Source organism: Piliocolobus tephrosceles, chromosome 15 (assembly GCF_002776525.5).
Source record: "Piliocolobus tephrosceles isolate RC106 chromosome 15, ASM277652v3, whole genome shotgun sequence".
NCBI lineage: Eukaryota > Metazoa > Chordata > Mammalia > Primates > Cercopithecidae > Piliocolobus > Piliocolobus tephrosceles.
Genome location: NC_045448.1, coordinates 29364377 through 29388805, shown reverse-complemented (window position 1 = coordinate 29388805; position 24429 = coordinate 29364377). Strand labels below are relative to the sequence as shown.

Sequence of the window (24429 nt, the reverse complement as noted above, 5' to 3'; positions counted from 1 at the left end):
ATCAGAGTTCCTAGGGAGGACTAGAGATGACCCAGGGAGGCTGATTTGGTGGAATGATGCATTCCTTCAGCCTTTGCTGTAGAGGCCGCCCCAGACTTCCCTGCATTCCATCCTGGGGGAACAATAGGTGTTGACTTGTCCCAAGGTCATGCTCATCAGTGATAGGGATGGAGAAATGTCACTCTGGGCCTTGTTGGCTCTGCAATTAATTCAAATGCTTTGCTTATAATACAATCACAGCTCCTAGCTCTGATTATTGGCATCAACAACATCATCTATTAATGGCCTTTGAGCTCCTCTGGGTACACAGCCTTGTACAAGATGCTAAAAGGTGCCAAATACAGACTCAGAAAATGAAAGAGGAAAAAGAGCAGAAAGTGGACCAACCCAGGCATCATTCTGAGTAGAAAGATCTAAACCAGCCTGAATTCATTCATGTGAGCTAATCTTAAAGGGCCAAGGCCTGCTAAGTACCAGAAGGGCATTAATTATTCCAGGGTCTTCTATCATTCCTATCTTCATTATTTCAGCTGTCTATTTTTAACTAGAAGTATTTAAATTTCCATTAGTTTTCCTTTTATCCCTTTTGTTAAGTAAACCCTCTCTTTATCACCTCTCTGCCTCTCCCAGTGTGGTGGCTGTCTGCCGAGTGGAGAATGAGAAAAACTCCAACAGTTAGAACAAAATAAATAGGTAAAGGAGGGCTAGCTTCCAAATTGGCCAGACCTTGCTGTGTTTGCACAGTGGTACCTTGATACCTGGCATTTCTCTTTGACGGTGCCGTAGAAACTCAGCACAAAGTGGGGAGATACGCTTTGCTGAAAATGCCCATCACCCCAGCATGAAACATGTTCCACCCACTGCAGAGCTCCAAACAGCTGTTCTGCCTCCTTTCATGCATGTGTTTTTTAGCTGATGGTGGAAGACAACATGCCAGAAATGTCTGAGTTTCCACCAAAGACATATTGTAAGTTAGAAGACAGACGGCTGCTGTTGTATTGAAAACCTGCTCATCAGAGTTTCGAAAGGAACAGATATGAAAGGTTCAAATGACCCCTTCAGGGTTTCTTCATCTAACTAGGCCTTAAGCTCTGCCTCTCATTAATCTTTAATGAACAACAAAGAAAATGTGTAGCTGGCTAATTATTGTGTAGGGTGGCAGATGCTTAGCGAGGAAAAGTCCCCAGAGTTACATCATTTAAAGAGACATTGTCAAAAAGGGAGTCTTATTTTGAAATGGCTTCCCTGACCTGTAGCATTATCTATTTCTTTTAAACTTGAACTACTTTTCTCTCAACATTTTTATCATTGTCTCTGTCTAGGGCATTTGAGCTTTAAAAGTCTACAGCAATCAGGTAATGGAACCCCATATTCATCCCCTACAAGAAATTCTCAGCCCTTCTCCTTGGGACTGGATGGGAAGACTTGAGTGCTGCTTTTCCTCATGGCATGATACCTACCTGGAATGTCTTTCTTCAGTTTTCTCTTTCCCCAGTTAATTCATTCATCCTGTCCCATGCTGCACTGGCCTCTCTCTTTCTTTGAATTTTCTCAGCATTCAGTCTTAGTATGAAAACTCTTGAATACAAGACAGTCTTAGTATGAAAACTCTTGAATACAAGAGTTTTGCCCCTCCAGGGCAGAGACTGTCTCATCATCTCTGTCCAGTACTTACCACAATGCCTGGCACATACTGTACTCAATAAATGTTTGTTGAATTCAAGGAAATTGCTTATAGACGCCTTGGGCTTATTTGCTTTTTACTTTATACTACTCTGCACTTTTTACCACTAAAGATTCCTTGAAGGTAGAATTCTTGTCTTATTCTTACTTTGCCCTACCTCTAGAACAGTTGCTACACATTGATGTAACAGGTTATCCACATGCTGGATGGCCTTGTTAATTGTTGTTTAAAGTCATTCTGTATATCAACTCAGCATGCACTGTAAGGTATTCTGTTTGAGTAAATATTTATATATTATTTATTTAAGAGGAAACTAGGCAAGTATGATTAGAGCTCCTTTTTTTTTTCTGAGACGAAGTCTTGCTCTGTGTGTCACCCAGGCTGGAGTTCAGTGGCATGATCTGGGCTCACTGCAACCTCCACCTCCTGGGTTCAAGCGATTCTCCTACCTCCGCCTCCTGAGTACCTGGGATTTCAGACATGTGCCACCATGCCTGGCTAATTTTTGTATTTTTAGTAGAAATGGGGTTTCACCATGTTGGCCAGGCTGGTCTCGAACTCTTGACCTCAGACGATCCACCCACCTCGGCCTCCCAAAGTGCTGGGATTACAGGCGTGAGCTACCATGCCTGGCCTAGAGCTCCTTTTATAGACAATTTTATTTTTAGATTTAAATGCAAGGATGTCAGTGCTGTATTTTTAAGATTGTGTTTACTTCAGGAGTCAATAAAAGAAAATGTTTTTTTGAGACAGGGTCTCTCTGTGTCACCCAGTCTGGGGTACAGTGGCACGATCATTGCTCACTGCAGTCTCAACTTCCCTGCCTCAAATGATCCTCCTACCTCAACCTCCCCAGTAGCTCGTATTACAAGCATATACCACCATGCCTGGCTAATTTCCTTCCTTCCTTCCTTGCTTCCTTTCTTGTTTTTGTTTGTTTGTTTGTTTTTATAGAGACCTGTCTCACTGTTGCCCAAGTTGGTGTCAAACTCCTGGGTTCAAACGATCCTCCTGACTTGGCCTCTCAAAGTGCTGGGATTATAGGTGTGAGCCAGCATGCAGGCCCCCTCCCCAAATTGTTTTAATTTAAAAACATTAACCCCAGTAATATTCTAAACAGTTGCTGAAGAAGTGATTTGGAACCTTTAGAGGAGAATATGGTAATTCCATGAGTCAACACAGGCTCACTTAGAATAAGTCCTTTGAAAAGACCCTCTTCAGGAGGGTCATGAGCGTAGTAGGGTAAAGGAATGGAACAGACACAGAATAACTTGATTTAGGCAACCCACTGGACAATGCTTTCCCGATATTCTGGTAGCTGAATCTGTGGCAGATTGAACACTTTTATCCAAAGAGGTATAGTGAGTAAGTCTTGCCCATCTGGAAGGCATCTCGGATAAAAATGTCAAAGGATTCTGCTTTGGCCTTTGGCTTTTCTGTGTTTTTGATGCGTGACTGAGAGGGTGGCAGAAACAGAATTTAACATTTGTTCAGCACCTACCACATTCTAGGCATGGTGGTAGAAGCTGTGTGGTCATCATCTCATTTCATGAGAGGCCTGGTCTGCTGATGCTTCAAAGCTCAGGAGCAAAGCCAGCTTCACAGATGACACACTAAATTCTGGCAACGAAGTAGTTAAAATTTGCTGCAGAAAGCACCATGCCCCCACACTCAGGTTCAAAACAACTAGCCGCTTTGAGCCACAACCTTCAGAATCTAGGAGATCTGGTTTAGTAATCATTTGGGGGAAAAGAATTGGGAGTAAGGAAGAGGGGGTGGGGAGGAGGAGGGATTTGCAGTGATCACATGTGAACAGAAAGTGATGGTGAGCTGGAGCTGCTTGGAGAGAGAACTCTCCAAGAGGCTGCAGATGCACAGCCCAGACCTCAGGGAGAACTGGCCCTAGGATTCCGTGCACCTGCCAGACCAGTACAAGGTACCACCGTTGTCCTAGAATTCTGTAGCTGAACAAAGCTTCAAGAGTCATCTAGCTCTATTCTGGTCATCAGATTTGAAGGGAAGAGACTTAAATCCAGAAAAGAATGACCATATCAAAATGGGCACTAGAAACCAGTACAATGGAAACCTATTATACGGTGTATCTTCAAAGCACTCTTCTATTCATTCTACTATTTAATCCTTCCGACAGTCCTGTGAAAGAGTTAATAAAATAAAGGAACCACAAGGAAAGAAGTGGAGTGACTCGCCCACAGCCAGCCAGTGAAGAGTCTGGCTCTTGAGTCAGGATCTCCAGACCATCACTCGGGTATTCTTCCTCTGGACCATGCTGTGTCTCTATGCACGAGCATCTGCTCATGCTGGACCAGACGCCGAGTAGGCACAGGCCTGTGGGGAAGTTGTTCTGTGAGGCTCATGGGAGGCCAGAGGTTCCACAGCCCATAAACTCCCAGCCCTTAGCCAGTCCCTGGCCCCCAACACAGTCTGACCCAGAGCAGCTGTGTAACAGGCACAGGCTGTTCATGCCTCTGGCTTTCAGCAGAGCTTGGGCTGGAGTTCACCTGGGAATGGCTCTGCCAGCCTTTCACTCAACACTCGCTGCCAAGTCTGCCTTCCCTTCCTCCACTGATCTCTTGTGAAGGGAGGGATGTAAAACACAGCCCAACTCTAACCCGCGGTTCCCGCCAGCCCAGCCCTCAGAGCTGCCCCTGCTCCCAGAAACAATACCCTGATTATCATTCATTATTTCTACTTCTTAGTATTAAAATCCTTTTAATATGCCATTGAAGACCATTGGGGAGTTTTAAATTTCGTGTCAGACCAGGATTTATAGGCCAGTTCTGAAATTTTACCTCTGGGCTCGATAATTGCAATTCCCTTTTAATCGCTCTCTTAGACACCTCTGTTAAAAGACTTCAATTATTTTCACACTGTGGCCCATGAGACGGCCAATCTGAATACCCAACCCATGTCACCTCCTTATGGAGGCCTGCGTGGGAAGCGCTAGACATGGACCTGGTCTGAAGGTACTAGGTCTGATGGGCTGTCCCAAGGAGCCTTGGGGTTTGGGGGAAGGGAGTCTCCTCTCTCAAGGAGTTGAGAGTTCAGGGATCATACCCCCACCCACCTCTGTTCTTCCACTCCCCAACTGGAAGCAAGAACCAGATGTGTTAGGATGTATATGCTCACTCAGGCTTGTTTTGAAAGCTGTACAATTCTATGAACAGGCAAATGCATATACTGGGAATCCTTCCATGGGAAATTGCTTAAAGGAATATGATACAGGGGGTTGGCTGGGAGGGTCAAGGCAGATAGAGATCCTTCAGCTGAGCTCTCAAGAGTCCTGTGATGCTTTTGGGAAAGTAAAAGCAGATACTACCTGAGGGGGTTGTGGAGTATTGGAAAGAGACCCTCACCACCACCTCCACCAAGGACAGAAAGAGGACACAGGATCAGCCACAGCCTGCAAAGGGTGGCCATGTCAGGAGAGGAGAGAAGAGCAGCTGTTACCCTGCTCCTCAAAGACCCAACTTGATCAGGTGTAGTGAAGGGGGCTGAGACAGGAGCTGAGGGTGGGAGTAGCTAAAGGAGCCACCTCCAAGATGCCATTTAGTGCTTTGTATCTGATGATGACAATTTGTAAGGGATACATGCGTACCTCTGTATCCAGAGCCACCAAGTGCTGAAAGAAGGGTTAATTGTGGGCCAAAAAGATCAGCTTTTTTTTTTTTTCTGAGATGGAGTCTCACTTTTGTTGCCCAGGCTGGAGTGCCATGGTGCAACCTCAGCTCACCACAACCTCTGCCTCCCCACAACCTCCGCCTCCCAGGTTCAAGCGATTTTCCTGCCTCAGCCTCCCGAGTAGCTGGGACTACAGGCATGCGCCACCAGACCTGACTAATCTTTGCATTTTTAGTAGAGACAGGGTTTTTCCATGTTGGTCCGGCTGGTCTCGAACTCCTAACCTCAGGTGATCCGCTCATCTCGGCCTCCCAAGGTACCAGGACCACAGGCGTGAGCCACCACACCCAGCCAACATCTGCTTTCATTGGGAGATAGTAGGCTGAATGAGAGGCAGCACTCAGGTTGGGAAAAGGGGACTTCATAAAAGAGGCAAGGGAGACAAAGAAAATCTAGTCTTGTTCTTGGGTGGTGGCAGCCAAGAGGGAATGAGACTCCCCAGCCTTGGTAAGGAGGGTCTGCTGGGCCCTCGGTCAGCACCAGCCTTGGTAAGGAGGGTCCGCCGGGCCCTCAGTCAGCACCAGTCTTGGTAAGGAGGGTCCGCCGGGCCCTCGGTCAGCACCAGCCCTGGTAAGGAGGGTCCGCCGGGCCCTCGGTCAGCACCAGCCTTGGTAAGGAGGGTCCGCTGGGCCCCCGGTCAGCAGCCTTGCACAGTAACATAAGGGAAGTCTGCACTGGAGGCTGTTAATGGGTTGGACCAAAGTGAGAAGGGTCTTTGTCACTCAAGAGCGTGGATCTCCCAATACAGCAATGGGCTAGGCTATTGTGTCCAAAAACAGAGTGCTGTCACCCCAGTATATGCAACATGATTAACTGGGGTACTATTAACATGGCTTCTTATATTTATCACTAATTTTAAAATAAGATATTGAATTTTACTAATATTTAATATCAGACATGTGCATGCTCAGAATATTTTTATAATACAGGAAAGTGAATGAAAAAAAATCTTTGAAATGAGATGATGTACTGACACCAAAAGACTCAGTGGCATATGATTTAACTCAACATGGGGCTCCGCCCCTGGCCCATCACCGAGCACATGCCCACAAACATACACGGAGCCAAGTCGTCATGGAAGAGGATTCAAGGTCCCAGTTATCCTAACTCAGTTTGTAAGACGCCATGAGGATCAGCACCAGACGCTCGCTCTGGGATCGTAGTGCCTGTGTCTTTTCCTGTCGAAAAAATGGGCTTCTACTTCCTTCCGCTTTCCATGCCTGTTTTCTCATCTGTAAAATGGGAAGAGTCTTGCATTATCCCTGTCCACAAGAACCAATGTTCATTTTCACCCATGTGAAAATGCAAGGAAGAAGGAGAGTCCCAGGTCTGGTTTGTCCCAGGCTCCTCCACACATATAAGCCCTTCTCATGCCCCTACCAAAGGAAAGCTTCATAAACAGGAGAGACATCACTGGTCAGGCTCCACAGGTACACACACCAGGCAGACACCATGGTGGCCAAGCCCCATGCTCTGAGGCACTTCCCGCTTGCAGGAGTCTTCAAGGGGTGGATAAGAGAGTGCCAGCCTGGAAATCCCAAGGCCAAGCTCAGGCACACCCTAGCTAATCTTCTGAGCATGCCCTGTAACCCTCATTCCACATTGCCTGGCTGTGCGACAAAGGGGACACGGGCACCCTCGTGACTTTTGCCCAGGATGGCTGTAAGAATCAGATGAGTTGGCAGTGGGGTGTATGTGTGGAAACACGGAGCCCTCTTAGATGGTAAAGAGTGTGCTGAGTTGAGGGTCCTCTGGCTGTCCCAAGGACTCACCCTGCTGTGGACTCGGAATTTGACAGATCTAGGTTGGAATCTCATCTCTGTTATTTACCAAACCTAGAACAAGATAATTCACTTGCTAGAATCTGTTTTTTTTTTTTTTTTTTTTTTTAATCTGTGCAATGGGAACAATTCCTCTTAGAGCTCCTAAGAGATTAAATGAGATAACTGTGAAGAATTCCTGCCTAGCATCTGACGCAGAGTTAGTGCCCAAGGATGGCAGGCACTAGTGTAACTATTATCTAATATCAATGTAACAGGCACCACCTTCACTACTTGGATGACATCATTGGCAGGTTTCCAAAGCCAGAGACTCTTGCAGACCACAGTCTCGACCACTTTCAGATACCCCTGCAGCCGCTCCTGCCACACAAGCCCCACCCTGTAGCCATGAAGAGCCTGAGTGTCCATTACCTGTCTTGGGGCAGAGGCCACAAGCCCTTTGAATCAGAGACTCGGGGCCGTTTTGAATGGTGTCTCTGCACCTGCTCTGAGCTGTCAGCAGAACTTTGCAACCACCCACAGAATTCACAGAAGGTGGGAGCTCACATGCCAGATTCCATCTTTGCAGCCTTTGTCATGGTCTATTCCAGAGTCCTCTGACCTCTGAGGATGCTGGGAACTGGGAAGGAGGAGGGGGCTCCTCCTCTCCTGCCCAGCTCCCTGAGAAACATGCCAAGCAACTGAACAGACGCCAGCTTCTGTGACCTATCACAAAAAGGCCTGGGTGAAGACATGGGTTTTACAGCCTCATCCCCAGGAGCCAGTTTTTATGGACTCTTTGGAGGTTTCTGCTTGGTTTGTTTTTAAGAAAACTGCATTGCAAGCTCACCAGTGGCTATAGTGACACTTATAAAACAGTGGGTATCCAGGAAGCTCTGTATTAAGACACTTTGCATATATCTCTTGGGAGACAGGTAAAGGAAGTGGGCTATTCCTGTTTTGGAGATGGCCAAGTCCTTATCAATTAAATATATCACATAAGGACTAAACCAGCCAAAAACTAGGAGCCTGTGCTTTCCGGAAAATGACAGCTTCCAGTGTATAGGCCAGGGACTATGTCAAATGATCCTGAGGGTTTGGGGCTTTCTTATTGTATTGATTCAAAGTCCGAGAGAAATGAGCCAATGGGAATAAACGCTGGCCTGTGCCCAGAGATTCCTGCGCCCTCCAGCGCCTGGCCCCCATCTTTCTGGCTCTTCCACGTGCCCCTGCTTCTCATGCAGGCTCAGCATCCCTTAAAAGTTCCAGGTCACAATTTTGAGCTGACCCTCGAAAGTCATGAAAATTGGCAGTGGCAGTCCCAGCCCAGAAATTGACTCCCAAGTGAACATATCATTAGTACAATCTCAGGGCCTCTCAAGCAGTTCTGTTTGCTATGTTCTGGAAAGCTCCCATATGGCTGACACGGTAGAGGCCTCAATTCTGAATTCCAAATTCCATTAGTTTCTTCAAGCATGGCTTAAAGATGTGAGCATGACCCTGGGCAAATCTAATGGGCCCTTGATTCCTGCATTATTAGCAAGCACTTCCTAGTATCATTCTACAGAGGGGCCTCCCTGAAGGGTATGGTGATATTATTCATCTGGGAGGCAGAGGTAAATGTGTAAAAAAATGTTCTGTGCAATTTCTGGCCACAAGGAAAATTGGGCTGCTTTGTAAGAAATGAGTTGTTTTCTCAGCAGCCTGTGGGCTGTCTGTCCACCAGGCTGGTCATCACACAGAAAAACAATACCATTCATCCCCAATCTGCAAAAGTATTTTTAAAGTTTGTTTCTCCAGTTAGTGGGGATGGTTTTGAATGATCGACCTGTATTAGTTTGCAAAGACTGCCATAACAGAGTACCAGAAAGTGGTGGCTTAAATAACAGAACTTCATTGTCTCACAGTTCTGGAGGCTAGAAGTCCAAGATCAAGGTGTCAGCAGGGTTGGTTCCTTTGAGGCCTGTGAGGAAGAATCTCTTCCATGCCACTGTGCTTCTAGTGGTTTTCTGGCAATCTTTGGCATTCCTCAGTATACATCACCCCAATCCCTGCCTTCATATTCACATGGCGTTCTCCCTGTGTGTGTATCTGTCTGTGTGTCCAAATTCCCCTCTTCTTTATAAGAATATAGTCATATTGGATGAGTGCCCACCCTAATGATCTAATTTTAACTTGATTACCTTTATAAAGATCCTGTTATCACATAAAGTCACATTCTGAGGCTCGGGGGGTTAAGACTTAAACGTATCTTTTTGAGTGAGTCACAATTCAAACAATGATACTGGCTTTGCTGCCCACCCTACTAGGACCAAAGGAAGCCAGCCGATAGTAGCATGTGCCACCTTCTCCAAAAAGCTTTTCAAAAAACTTCTCAGACAGGGTTTGGCACTCCTTACCCTTGTCCCCTATACCAGTTGCCTCGTCCAACCTGGGAGGTATATTTCTGAAAAACACCAAGATGAGCCTTGATCAATGAGGAGTAGCCAAGTAGCAAAAAAAAAAAAAAAATAGTAGCAAATGGTCTCTGGGTACAGGGAACATCATGAGTAATATGTGGAGGATGAAGGAGCCCTGGTATGTGCAGGGAGCCAGAGGCAGGTCCTGAGGCCATTGGAGAACTGTGGTCATGTTCGAGGGTTTTTGTTTTGTTTTGTTTTTGAGATGGGGTCTGGCTCTGTCACCAGGCCAACACAATCTCAGCTCACTGTAACCTCAGCCTCCTGGGTTCAAGTGGTTCTCCTGCCTCAGCCTCCTGAGTAGCTGTGATTACAGGCGCGTGCCACCATGCCAGGCTGATTTTTGTATTTTTAGTAGAGATGGTGCTTCACCATGTTGGTCAGACTGGTCTCGAACTCCTGACCTCGTGATCCACCCACCTCGGCCTACTAAAGTGCTGGGATTACAGGCATGAGCCACCGCACCCAGCCATGTTTGAGTTTTGTTTTTTTTTTTTTTAATTATACTTTAAGTTCTAGGGTACGTGTGCATAACGTGCAGGTTTGTTACATATGTATACTTGTGCCATGTTGGTGTGCTGCACCCATCAACTCGTCAGCACCCATCAATTCATCATTTATATCAGGTATAACTCCCCAATGCAATCCCTCCCCCCTCCCCCCTCCCCATGATAGGCCCCAGTGTGTGATGTTCCCCTTCCCGAGTCCAAGTGAACTCATTGTTCAGTTCCCACCTATGAGTGAGAACATGCGGTGTTTGGTTTTCTGTTCTTGTGATAGCTTGCTAAGAATGATGGTTTCCAGCTGCATCCATGTCCCTACAAAGGACGCAAACTCATCCTTTTTTATGGCTGCATAGTATTCCATGGTGTATATGTGCCACATTTTCTTAATCCAGTCTGTCACTGATGGACATTTGGGTTGATTCCAAGTCTTTGCTATTGTGAATAGTGCCGCAATAAACATACGTGTGCATGTGTCTTTGTAGTAGCATAATTTATAATCCTTTGGGTATATACCCAGTAGTGGGATGGCTGGGTCATATGGTACATCTAGTTCTAGGTCCTTGAGGAATCGCCATACTGTTTTCCATAATGGTTGAACTAGTTTACAATCCCACCAACAGTGTAAAAGTGTTCCTATTTCTCCACATCCTCTCCAACACCTGTTGTTTCCTGATTTTTTAATGATTGCCATTTTAACTGGTGTGAGATGGTATCTCATTGTGGTTTTGATTTGCATTTCTCTGATGGCCAGTGATGATGAGCATTTTTTCATGTGTCTGTTGGCTGTATGAATGTCTTCTTTTGAGAAATGTCTGTTCATATCCTTTCCCCACTTTTTGATGGGGTTGTTTGTTTTTTTCTTGTATATTTGTTTGAGTTCTTTGTAGATTCTGGAAATTAGCCCTTTGTCAGATGAGTAGATTGCAAAAATTTTCTCCCATTCTGTAGGTTGCCTGTTCACTCTGATGATAGTTTCTTTTGCTGTGCAGAAGCTCTTTAGTTTAATTAGATCCCATATGTCAATTTTGGCTTTTGCTGCCATTGCTTTTGGTGTTTTAGACATGAAGTCCTTGCCCATGCCTATGTCCTGAATGGTACTACCTAGATTTTCTTCTAGGGTTTTTATGGTATTAGGTCTAACATTTAAGTCTCTAATCCATCTTGAATTAATCTTTGTATAAGGAGTAAGGAAAGGATCCAGTTTCAGCTTTCTACTTATGGCTAGCCAATTTTCCCAGCACCATTTATTAAATAGGGAATGTTTGAGTTTTAAAGAGATTATTCCTGACACAGGGTGTAGAATGGACCCCTCCTCTGGCTGAAGGTGGATATGTCCTTGGGTCTCAGTTCTTCTCTGCCACATTAGAGGATTAGACACAGTGATTTCCAAGATTCAGACCAGTCTTAACATCTATCAAGCCTGCAACAACATTATTATCCAGGATACTTGCCCCCATGAAGTATAAGCAGCATGGGAGAGCTTGTGAGCCTTTTGTGTACCAAGAGGGCTCAGAGCACCATCCATCAAAGCTTCTGACAATTACCTTCCCATTCCTAGTGTGGAGATGGAAAAGTGTGATCCCTCTCCTCACTCATCGCAACAACCACAGCCAACACACCTATAACAAAAGACAGGTTAACAAGAGAAAAAGCAAAACAAACGTATTTAATCAAAGTTCTCCATGACATAGGAGCCTTCAGAAAGGAAAACCCAAAGACTCAGGGGAAATTTTCTGTTTTTATGCTTAGGTTCAATGAAGAACAGATAGCTGTGTAGAAATATGATTGGGCAAAAGGGTATGAGCTAAGGCTAATAGACTGAGGGGGAACCCAGAAAGGCCTGGCTGTTGGATTCTTCTTGGTCTCTTGTGTAGCACTCCTTCCTCACTCTTCCCTGGTACAGGGCAGGACCCTCTGGAACTAGGGTCTTAAGACCTGCTATCCAATAAGATAGTTTGGAGAATTCATTTATGGACAGCTCTACATAGAAAGGCAGGGGGAAGGTTACAGCCACAATTCTCATTTCTATGACTTGCCTTGAGGGAGAAAGGGGAGCAGGGAATAGAAAGGCAGGAGATGATCAGAGAGAACTTGCTTCTGAAGCCCCTCCAATGTCCTTTAGTTTAAAGTCCCCATCATGCTAAGGTGTCATACCTTGGGTCATATTCTGAGTCCCAACCATGACCACCCCAGTGAAGGGGCAGGGCATAGCAAGGTGTGGGTGGGGGATCCTCTCCAGCAGGTACAAGTCTGTGAGCTATTCTTACCCCACCTCACCAGGCCCCTCCAGCCTTTTCTGGCTGACCACTTATCCCAGCCCCAGAATTTGCTTACAGGACCACAGTTTATGGCAAGTTTCACCCTACTGTATAAAGTTTCAGCACACTGGCTTGACTTGGCCAGAGATTTATGGCTGAAATGGAGCCTCTGGGCTTGGGTGTCAGCATTTTGCTTGGCTCGGAGGTTTACATTCGCATTTGAACCAATCAATACATGAAGGCATTAAGTGGTATTTAGGCTGCCTCTCTAGGGAACAAGATGGGCTGCTGGAATCATTTGAGCATGGGCAGGGAGGATGCTTCTAGGACTGGGAAATCCTGGAGCTCTGAAGTGGGGGCCCTGGATGAATGCCCCAACTCCAGCCCTGCTCAAGACTCAGGCCTCAAGCTGGAGGCAGACTGGACTGAAGGAGGGATCCCACAGAAACGGCCACATTTCAGTTTCAATGTTGTCTTTATCCTGCTCCACGGGGATGATGTACTGAAAGAAAAAAAAAACCTACTGCATTGACTTGGCTTGAAAGAAAAGATTGTATTTGAAAAGAACAGATGGTGCTAAAAAGTTATTGGAAGGAAGAGAGAGTTAGGAAACCAAATTCCAGATTCCCACTGGCTGCTGGTGGGTGATGTGCCCACATCTCCTTACAGAAAGAGTTAGAAAGGCAAAATGATCACCTGGGACTCTAATCACAGAAAATCCACCACCCACCCTGCCAGAAAGATTGTCTGGCAAGTATGTGGAGTGGAAAAACCCCACTGGGATCCCCTCCTGTGGTCTCTTCTCTAACTCTAAGTGATTCCTGGAATGCCGGCACCATCCACACTCTCTCTCCTCTCACTTCCCCTACCCAGAATTCAGCTGGGTCCCTCCCCACAGCTCCCTGGTGAGGGATGCTCAGCAGATGCTGGAGGAGGAGGTGGCTTGCATGGGACCTAATCCAAAATTCAGAGAAACAGAAAGAGGAAATTCAGGATTCTCAGGGTCACTACTCGTGATTAGAAGTTTTCTCTCGCTCGATTTTTTTTTTTTTTTTTTTTTGGTCTGGATAATCAGTGTTTTTTCCTTTAAAAAGAAGAAAAAACTACTGATGCATCTTCTATGTATTTTTTATACAAACCAGAGCAAAGAAGAATCCCTCTTAGATAATACTACTGGGACCAATTGTTTGGGAATCAACTTAGATCCTTAAATGTTTTCTTTTAATTTGCAACTTCTAAATGCATGCTAATTCACCAATGCTTGATGTAGCGCCAAATTAGTGTGGTGTGGTCCGTTGATTAGAGTTCCTCATTGTCTTTCTCATAAATCACATTCATAACACCTCATCCATGATGTTCAGTCTCCGTTTCTTTAAAATGGAAATAATTTTAAAACTTGTGAAGTAATCTGAAGGCTCTCTGGAGGCTTTCCGGATTTTTAAGATTTGTTTCCTGATCTTTCTGTTGCCCCATTCACACCTAATTCAACAGTAATTATTTATAATGACTCACCAGCTACCAGTCTTTCCAAAGCATTCAAATGTTGTCCTGCGTATTTCATCCACTTAATGAGTACAGCTGGCATAAACAGTTTTAGAAACTGTAAGGGCGGAAAGGTGTATCACTCTTCCTTACCCATCACAAAGGTCACTCTGGACACTCCTAGGACAAAAGACAGGAAAGCAAGAGGAAAGCAAAACAAATTGGTTTAATCAAAATTTTACGTTACTTGGGAACCTTCAGAAATGAAGACCCGATGTCTTTGTTTGGTTTGATGAAGCCATTGCAGAAGGGGATGGGACAGAAAGGGGATGATCCAGTGGTGACAGACTTAGGGGGAAACCTAGCAAGCCTGTGGGTTCAGATTCTCCTTGGCCTCCCTGTCTAGCATTTCTTCCTCCTGGGTGTGGAACAGGACCCCTGTGGAATGAAGGTCTTCAAGGCCACAGGGAGAGAATAACCATTCTAGTTTTATGGCTTGCTCCAGGGGAGAGGGGTGCTAGCTCCTATGACTGATTTTGGGGAAGAGGAATTCTGGTTTCTACAACTCACTTCAAGGGAGAAAGGGGCGGGAGACAGGAGGAGAGGAGAAGGTCAGAGAGAACTTGCTTCTGAGACCCTTCCAATGTCCTTCATTTCAAAGGACTCAGCATGCCAAGGGGCCATACTTTTGGGTATCATGTTCTGCATCTGACAGAATAAGCATAACTGACTCTCAGTGGGTGTGGAACTCAAATGATTGGAGTAGGGAGTCTAGGGGTACTGAAGAATAAACTTGAGCCCTCAGTAACCTTGGGCATTCAGTGACCTTGAACTTTCAGTGACCTTGGACACTCAGTGACCTTGAGCATTCAGTGACCTTGAACATTCAGTAACCTTGAACTTTGAGTGATCTTAAACACAGTAACCTTAAATACTCAGTAACCTTGAACATTGAACCTCAGTAACATTCAACATTCAGTGACCTTGAACACTCAGTAACCTTGACCACTCAGCAACCTTGAACATTCAGAGTGCACAGGGTATTTCATGGCATGTAAAATGTAGAGCTTGTGCTAATCCAGCAAGCAAATTGGTCACACAGAGGCCAGTTAAGAACACTTCTACTACTATGTTTTTCTGACAACTGTGGCTATGATCAGTCTACTCCTCCCCATCCCGATTGCAATGATTTGGAGGCTAAGTCTGTAGAGGTAGACTCTTCGTCTCCTGCTTTCTGGCCTGGTATACAGAATGAAGGAAAAATGCTCAGCCACGGCCAGGGTGGACATCAGCCCCCCACAAGCCTGCATATTCCAATTCAGATTCTAAGGATGCAGAGGTCGAGTAGAAAAGGAATAGGGTAGCCTGAGGCAACACTGAAAGGGGCCGAAATATCTGCAGGATGCACCCTTTATTAGTATGCTGTTCTTCAAACACGACCTACCTCTGACCCACCAAAAGCTCTCCTAAAAATTGAGTTACTTGCATTTGGTATACATTTAAACCTATGTGCATTATAGTAGGAAGTGCCAGAGTTTTGAAGATAGTCTTGGGTTCACATTGCCTCCTAGCACTTACTACATGAACCAGCTGTATCAGCTCTCTGAGCCCCAATTTTCTCTCATAAAATGGGGGTGATGATATGTTTCATGCATTTGTTAGGAAAATTAAATAAGATTTTCATATTTAATGGAAGGAGCCCTGAAAACCTTTATGTCTGGGATGGGAGGCTCTTCTCCAAAACCCCCAAATCCCACCACATAGTCAATCTCTTATTTCACCTTATAAGATCATCAGCCACATTGGATTTAGGAGAGAAAAGAAACACTAGCATAATAATAACAACAGCATCTGCTAATGCTTATTGAGTGCTAACTACATGCCCACATATCTCAACCCATGTGATCTTCACAACACCCCTTTATGAGTCAATTATTATTCCCACTTCTTAATTGCAAAATTCAGGCACAGAGAGGTTAGGTTAGGTAGCTGGCCTAAGGTCACACAGCCAATAAAAGGCAGAATTGAGACTATAAAACTCCCAGTGGGGGTGGAACTCAAGTGATGAGAGCAGGAGGTCCAGGGGCCTGAGGTCACACAGCCAATAAAAGTCTGGCGGCTTAATTATTATATTTCTCTTGAAAGAAGGAAAGGAAAAGGGAGGGAGGAAGGGAGGAATAGAAGCAAGAAAGAGAGGAGGGAGAGAGGGAGGGAGGGAATGAGGGAGGAGAGAAAAAAAGGGGAAGTTAGAAGAAGCTCAAAAGAGGCTAGGAGGGCCGAGTGCAGTGGCTCACGCCTGTAACCCCAAAGGAGGCACTTTGGGAGGCCGAGGTGGGTGGGTCACCTGAGGTCAGGAGTTCAAGACCAACCTGGCCAACATGGGGAAACCCCATCTCAACTACAGATATAAAAATTAGCTGGGCATGATGGCACATACCTGTAATCCCAGCTACTTGGGAGGCTGAGACATGAGAATCACTTGAGCCAGGAGCAGAGGTTGCAGTGAGCCGAGATAGTGCCACTGCACTTCAGCCTGGGTGACAGAGTGACGCTCCACCCCTGTCCCCTTCCCCCCCCAAAAAAAGGAGGCTAGGAAAAGGAGCTCAGGACCATTTATGTTGTCTTTGTTCCAAAACATGTGAAAATAATTAGGGAAATGCAGTTTGGAACATCTTCTATGCCTCTACCTCAGGAAGGCTGGCCTACTTTCCAGATCCCAGTCACCCACTTAACATCTCTGATGAAATGAAAACTGCTTTACAGCTGACAATGCTAAGGTCTCAACAAGCAGACCTGCAGCCCCAGGGAACCCCTCCCTGCCTTGGCCCCTCCTACAGAGCCTGGAGCCCCTCCTTAGCCTCAGAGCAGCTCTTCTCCACCCTGGGCCATTGGGAGCCAGATCCCCACTCAACCTGAAACCTCTTCCTATCACAGCTGATCCTCTTCAGAGCACATTCATCTAACTTGTGGGAAAATATGAAGGGCAAGTGAATAACAAAGCCAAGGCTACTTGGATAAAAGACTCCATGCCACATGCCATGTGTAATTATTATTATAGAAAATTAATAAGCAACAAAGGACTTCACACTAAAATTTACATTGATCTAGCATTTCTCCACTGCTATCTCCCATAAAAATGCTTTAAATGCAGGCTGATTTAATGGAAACAATAAAAAATTGTGCTGAATGGTTTATATTTGCTACAGAATTACTATAAAGTATATTTTAAGGAAAACTTGAAAGTTATGTGTTTTTTTTTTTTTTTTTTTTCCTGTAGGATAAGATTAGAGAGAGAGGTTCAATTGGTTTTTTTTTTTTTTTTCCTTTCTTTCTATATTGATCTAGACAAACTCCCACAGGCTCAGTTCTTTGTTTCTAACAAATCTTCACACCTTCACACCTTGTCCAGACACTTGTCAAGAGAGATTCTTAGCAAAGGCACATGTGGAGGAATGCCAGCAGTGTGGCCTGAGTCTTGACAGGGTTATGCTTGATAATAATCGTCATCACGTGACTGTGTTCTATGTGACAGGGACTTGGCTAGTTATCTAATTTATGTGGCTTTTGTCATTGTCGATCTCACCCGTGACTTTGGCCATCCCAGCTAGGAGGTCAGTCACCACCTGAATGACTTGGTGCTCACGACCAGCACAGGACATGAGGATGGCCACGTCGTGTAGCTTCAGGTCCCCAGCCATGTTCATCAGAGCCAGAAATAGAAATAAAGCCTTGGAAAAATAGTTTCTAACCTCAGGGAGCTTAAATGACAGAATAAAATGGTATTCTAAAGATTGTAGAGGCATGCCAACCTGCATTTAAAACTCAGCTATAAGCAGTGCATATAGTAGGACTTTAATAAGTTTTAACTCTTGTTGATCATATTATTAAGGTGCTGTATGTAGTATTCACATTGACTTGGTCCAAGCCCGACCTGCATTGGAGAGAACATTTATGCAACAGATGGTAACTATCCTAGTTGAGAACTCAGGTATCCTCGAGGTCTCAATTACATAATTCTCTGGTTCCTTCTGATTTGCTCTTGGCAAATGAAGGCCAAGAGTTATGTGATGAGCTATGTAGTAATAATGCAACCGCCAAAGTTCCCCAGTCTTTGCGTTTCTCCTAACAGGGAAGGTATCATTATCATGTGAATAGATGACAGCTAGTGTTCATGAATTGACATGAACGTTTGGATTAACTCAGCTCCGCTGCAATATAAATTTTGACCAAGAGTGTCAGAAACTTGTCTGATTTAACGGAAATATGTTCATGTGTCCTCTCAATCAACAAATATTTTTTGAGTGTCTATGATGTATAAGGCATTGGAGACATGTGGTGAATGATCTACCATTCTGGCATTAAGGAGGTAGGAAGGCGAGACACAGAAGTCATCCTTCCTGTAGAGGACAATGGAAAACATTGGCAAGTGCAAGACTGGACCACCTCTTCTCCAAACACGTACTGTCTATGTGGCCTCTGCTCATGTGCTCATGCCAGTCTCTCTCTCTGCATTGTCCTTTTCCTAATTCCTGACCCCTCTTCACAAGCCAGCCTCAAGATACTCCTATCCTGACCTCCCATTTGGAGACATCGCTTTGGCCTCTGCTTCAATAGCATATGGTGCCTACACCTCTCACTTGCCTCTTCTATGCTGCCATTCACTAAAAATCTTGGTACATATGTTTATTCTTTCTCACCAGTCTGTAAGCTCCTTGAGAACAAGGCTAAATCCTAGACCCTTAGCATCCCTAGAGCATCCAATACTTTAGCTAGTGTGTAACAGTGCACCAGTAAATATCTGAGAAATGGAATGCGACTCAACAAATGCTAACCAAGAACCAGACACAAAGCATCTTTTCATGTCCTACAGGAAGATGCAAAGGTAAAGAAGAAGCTTACTCTAAGTAAGGTGGCAGCCTTTGGAGGATTCTGAGAGGAAGGGTGATCTGCTATCATAGTCAAATCCTAATACATCTCGTTGTAGGAATGTTCTAACATAACTTGTTGGAGTTGTATTTAACGTATAAAGATGCATTTAACCAAGTTTTTCTTTATTTAAACAAATGTGATGGCTGCTATTCATAAATTGCAGTACCTTTCTCACCCTCTTTTACCATATTCCTTTCTTCTTTGACTCTCATACATGAATTGAGATGCCGACATTTGCAAGGACCAGTGTCATTCCATGGAGAAAGCAGTGGTTTCCATAGGAATAGCTCCACTTATGGAACTCCTACTGTGTGCTAAGAGCTATTACTTTGCATACATCCTTCTCACAAATCCTTACAACAATCCAGCAAGTTAGGCATTATGACCTCCATCTTAAAAATAGGAAAACTGGAGCTCAGAGAAGTTAAATCCTTTGCCTAAGGTCGTAGCTTAGGATGGTGGATGGTGGAGCTGAGAGCTGAATCTAGGCCTTTTCCTTGCTACACTGCAGCAGCTAAACCCATCTCAGAAAGGCATTCCTTTGAAAGGGATGTAGGGTTTGAGGGCTCACTTATGTGAGCTAGCCCTATATCAACATGATGCCCATCAGGATATTGCACAGAAGCAAAGTATGACATGTTCCCTGTCTTGTCAACTGCCATTCATGGTCCTCACATGCTGTCATAAAGTGTCCCTTCATTCTGGGCTTAAAATAACTCAGTGCCTTTGCCCTCTTGAGTCACAGCTGCCAACCTTTCAATCTCATCATTGGCTTGCCTTGTATCAGATGTGCCAGACAGTTTTCTTTAAACATGTAGAGCTAAGCTGGTAGGGAGCCATGGCAGCCTTAGAAATTCTTTTTGTTTCCATGTTAGGGCTTCTTATGATTTGGGGGGAGATTTTTCTGACAGTGTTTTTCACTATCTGGCTGGTGGGTCTATCCTGAAAACCCAAACTGATGATCCCTCCAGCAATGCTAAGTAGACATATTCTTCTCTATCTCTGTGATTTTAGGGAAATGAAATGCAATTGATTGTATCGACTGATCCATAGGTTGCATTGTCTCTTTTGCTTGCAGTCATGGAGCAATAATATGCTTTATTTTCATCTTAAGTCTGCAGGTTACTCAATGTGTGACCTTGAGCAAGTCTTCACTTCTCCAATGAGGGTGAAACTGAGTCTCTTTGCAGAAATAAATCTGTGATTCTGTGATTAATCATTCTCCTCTCATCTCTGTGGGATATTATTTGTCAATTGGAGCTTTCAGGGCTTTCATAAAATGTTTTGTTGCTAGGACTCCTGCAATCAGCTAAGGAAGTATAGATATCAGATCAATAAAGGCCCTTAGGGAACTTTTAATTCAATGCCTGCATTTTGCTGATGAGGAAACTAAAACCCAAAGAGGTGCAGGGACTTGCCCAAGCCCATGCAAATCCACAACCAGAATCCAGGACTCAGCTCCCAGTTCAGTGGCCTTTCTACATATCACTTCTAGCCTGTAGGTCAGAAATGGACCTTGATATTCACAAGCCAACCCTCCTGCCTTTTTTGATGGACTCTAACGTACTCATTATCATATAGGCACTCTGCAAAAATGGGTGGTCAGTGTTTTTCTCAGAAAATTCATGCAAAATTGGAGACAGAATACAATTGATCAGAAAACATCCAACATTTCTGTCATTTTTGGAGAGAAGTGCCTTATTCAAAGTCATCAGGCAAATGAGGGGCAGAGCCAGAACTGGAACTGGAGAGCTCCAGAGAGACACAGGGAAGATAATGGATTGTGACAAGCTGTCCATACAGTCCTCTGGCTTCCTAAAGTCCAGATGGACACCCCACACTGTCACATTGATTGATGGAAGCACCAGTGATAAGACAGTCACAAATCCCCAACACATGGAACCAGCTGCACGTTTGTTTCCAGGAGGCTCTAGGTCAGAACATAACCTTCCCTTCTGCAAGCCTAAGTAGAGTTGCCACCAGCCGAAGGAACAAAAGCAGGACCCTAATAGGCTCATTCTGTGACCACACAGGTGTAAGCAAAGAAAATGGAGGCAGACCAAGAAGAGAGTTTAGATTTATTTTTCACTGGGTTTTTGGTGGTCTCTTAAACAAATCTGACCCTAGGTATAAGCTTGCCCTTTTCTAGTCCCAACTTCCCTGGATATAAAATACATGTTTGGCAACTGCTCTGGAAGTTATTAAAGCAGCAGTAAACTATGGGAGGCCAGAGAATTTCAGACAAAAGTTATTGCATCGGTAACTCAGAAACTAATTCCTAAAACTCTTGACACATTTATCCAGAGGGCTAGTGCCAATATAGAAATGGAAATCATTGTCAAGGGCCACTGTGTACCTGGAATTAAAATCCATCATTCCTCAGAGCAGAGAGCTATGATTTTGGCAGAATATGAATACTTCTGCCTTTCACCACCATCTTTCCTCAAAAATAGGTCCTTTATTTTTCAGAAGAACAAGACAAATTCTGCTCTTTTTGTCTTTTTGTTTGTCTCCTTAAGAACCCCTTGTTTACATATTCTTTTCAAATATTGCTTTATTTGACAGTCCCTCATTTAAACCAAAAGGCCTCCTTTTCCTTCAATTGCATCAGTTTTATTGTGGATGGAAATCCTGCTGGGTACAGTAACAGAGAACAAACTTTACAGCAGCAATAATCCCTTCTACAGTATCTATTGTGGGGAAACTCAATACACTTTTATTAAATGGCTGAAGAATTGGCTTCAGTGATCTGAATTAACTACAGAGAACAGCGAGAGGGAAGAAGACTACGTCCTTCATTCAGCAGACACCCACTGCATGCCAGACACCAGAGACATAAAGCTACCAGCCAAGAGCACCACACTGAAAGAGATGGTGGATTGTCTTAGGCAATGCCTTCATCAAAAGTTAGCAAAGGCAGAAAAGATTTGGTGGGAATTAGTGTTAGCAAGCACATGCAGAAATGGGCCCCCGATTCACTGTGGGAGGATTGACAATATGCCCAAATGTGTACACACTTTGACTCTGATTCTAGGAATTTGTCCTTAGGCCATATTTAGACAAGTACACAGAGTTAGCTTCAGCATAATCATGATAAAGAAAAAAATCAGAAGCAATGCACAAATCATTAAAAACGCAATCATTGAAATGATAATGTAATCTATATCGTCTTGTGACGTACCGTCAAGTGACCTAGTGCAACCACAGAGTATATGGTACTATGGTCTCATTCATGAAAAATTAAAATGCATTAAAATGGACAGGTTGGGCTTGATGCAGTGGCTCACACCTGCAATTTCAGCACTTTGGGAGGCTGAGGCAGGTGGATGGCTTGAACCCAGGAATTGGAGATCAGCCTGGGTAACACAGTGAGACCCTGTCTCTCCAAAAAAAATACCAAAATTAGCCAGGTTTGGTGGCTCGCAGCTGTAGTCTCAGCTACTCAGGAGGCTGAGGTAGGAGGATTAACTAAACCTGGGGAGGTCAAGCCTGTAATGAGCTGTGATCACACCACTGCACTCCTGCCTGGACCATAGAGCAAGATACTGTCTCAAGACAGAAAAAAAAAAAAAGAAAAACTGACAGGTTATTCCCTTAGGTGGTGACTATGGTTATTGCTGGACAATGGTATTTTAGGTGACTTTTACTTTCCATTATCAGCCTTTCTGAATTGTTGGATTTTCAATGCTTTTTATTTTTTACAGTGAGCATCACTATATTTAGGGGGTGGAAATGTTGTAAAAAATTTAATGGAAAGCTAGTTTTTCCCTTATTCCTTTACCACTTGTACTGCCATACCAAAGCCCAACCTAGTGGTAAAAAAAGTGAAATATAGTGATGTTTCATAGATGTATAAATAAGCCAAACCCCACCATCAAATCATACACTTTTTTTTTGAGACAGAGTCTCTATCACCAGGCTGGAATGCAGTGGCGATCTCTGCTCACTGCAACCTCCACCTCCCTGGTTCAAGTGATTCTCCTGCCTCAGCCTCCCGAGTAGCTGGGACTACAGGTTCGTGCCACCACACCCAGCTAATTTTTGTATTTTTAGTAGAGACGGAGTTTCACCATGTTGGGCATGATGGTCTCTATCTCTTGACCTCGTGATCCGCCCACCTCGGCCTCCCAAAGTGACACTTTTTGTACATGTAATTTTATTATACATGAATTATACCTCAATAAAGTTGTTGTTAAGGAAAGAAAATATGAAATAATCTAGGTAATTTTTATTTTCCCCACAAACCACTCAAAATAAGTAAATAAATCCACACACACACACACACACACACACACACACACACACACACACATGCAGACATTTATGAATCAATGTTGGAAAGTAAATTCGATGGTCCAATCAGTGACAGCAGCCTATTTCAAGAGGTTAATAGCATGAGCAAGGTGTAAAAGTGTTCATTTAATTTGTTGTCTATTCTCTGACAGTGTCAGTATCCTTGATTATAGGTGAGTGCCAAGCTCACCATTTTGCCTGCTTCCATCTTTTTCTGTTTGCACTTTTTACAAAGTCCACGTCAATCTTAGGTACCTTTTACCCCAAAATACATGCTTCGGTGCACTTTAATTTTCCTGCAGTAAATAAATAGCTCTTACTAGCTTCCCTGTTAAGTAACTGTAGAACAAACCTGAGGGTTCCGAGACTTTGTATCAGATAAAACTCTGAAAACCAATCATTCTTTCTAGTGATAATTGTGAATAGAGTGATAAATGTTTTGAAGACATTTCCTTGAGTCTGCTGGCAGGTTTTCTCAAGTATATATTTTCTTTCTTGTGATACTAGCTACTGAAATAGTCCAAAGAGCTGAATTTGCCTTAAACAGAATATGAAAAAGAAATGCCAGTGGTGAGAGTGGGTTTGCGAATTGGATCTCTAAGTTCGCTGGACTAAAAGAAAATAAGCATTTGATTGTTGCTGTCAGAGTTACCGTCCTCAGTGCCACTTAGAGTCCCATCTCTTGGTGCCCATGAAGAATGTGAGCCCTGAAGTCCCTGCAAGGACGTGACCCTGTCCACATGTTACGCCTAATTCTCATAACTGTTTCTCTATGCTTTTCTCCCCTGCTTTCCAATGCAACCAGTTGGACAGTGCTCCAGGGAAGAATCGGGCGCCCAGACAACCCCTTTCGAGTGGCCCTGGAATACGTCTCCAGTGGAAACCGCAGCTTGTCTGCAGTGGACTTCTTTGCCCTGAAGAACTGCAGTGAAGGTATCTGAATCTGGCTTTCCCACTCTCCTTGGTAGCCTATTGTGTTAGATGTGTCAATAACCTGCAACCGTGTTTAGCTGGGAATGCACACACTTATGAAGAAAAGTCTAGAGTGAGTGGACTGGGTGCTGTGGCTCACACCTGTAATCCCAGCACTTCGGGAGGCCGAGGCAGGTGGATCACTTGAGGTCAGGAGTTCAAGACCAGCCTGGCCAACATGGCAAAACCCTGTCTCTACTAAAAATATAAAAATTAGCCGGGCGTGTGATGTGCACCTGTAATCCCAACTGCTTGGGAGGCTGAGGCAGGGGAATTGCTTCAACCCAGGAGACAGAGGTTTCAGTGAGCCAAGATTGCGCCTTTGCACTCCAGCCTGGGCAACAGAATGAGACCCCATCTCAAAAAAAAAAAAAAAAAAAAAAAAAA

At 44.3% G+C, this 24429-nt stretch overlaps 1 protein-coding gene across 1 annotated transcript in view; it reads left to right on the top strand.

Annotated features, from left to right (window-relative positions):
• ALK (ALK receptor tyrosine kinase) overlaps positions 1-24429 on the top strand; it is a 761479-nt gene that overhangs the window by 538163 nt on the left and 198887 nt on the right. Inside the window, exon 5 of the mRNA XM_023217284.2 lies at positions 23876-24003. Within this exon, the coding sequence (XP_023073052.1) occupies positions 23876-24003 (128 nt within the window). The remainder of the gene's footprint in view (positions 1-23875; positions 24004-24429) is intronic.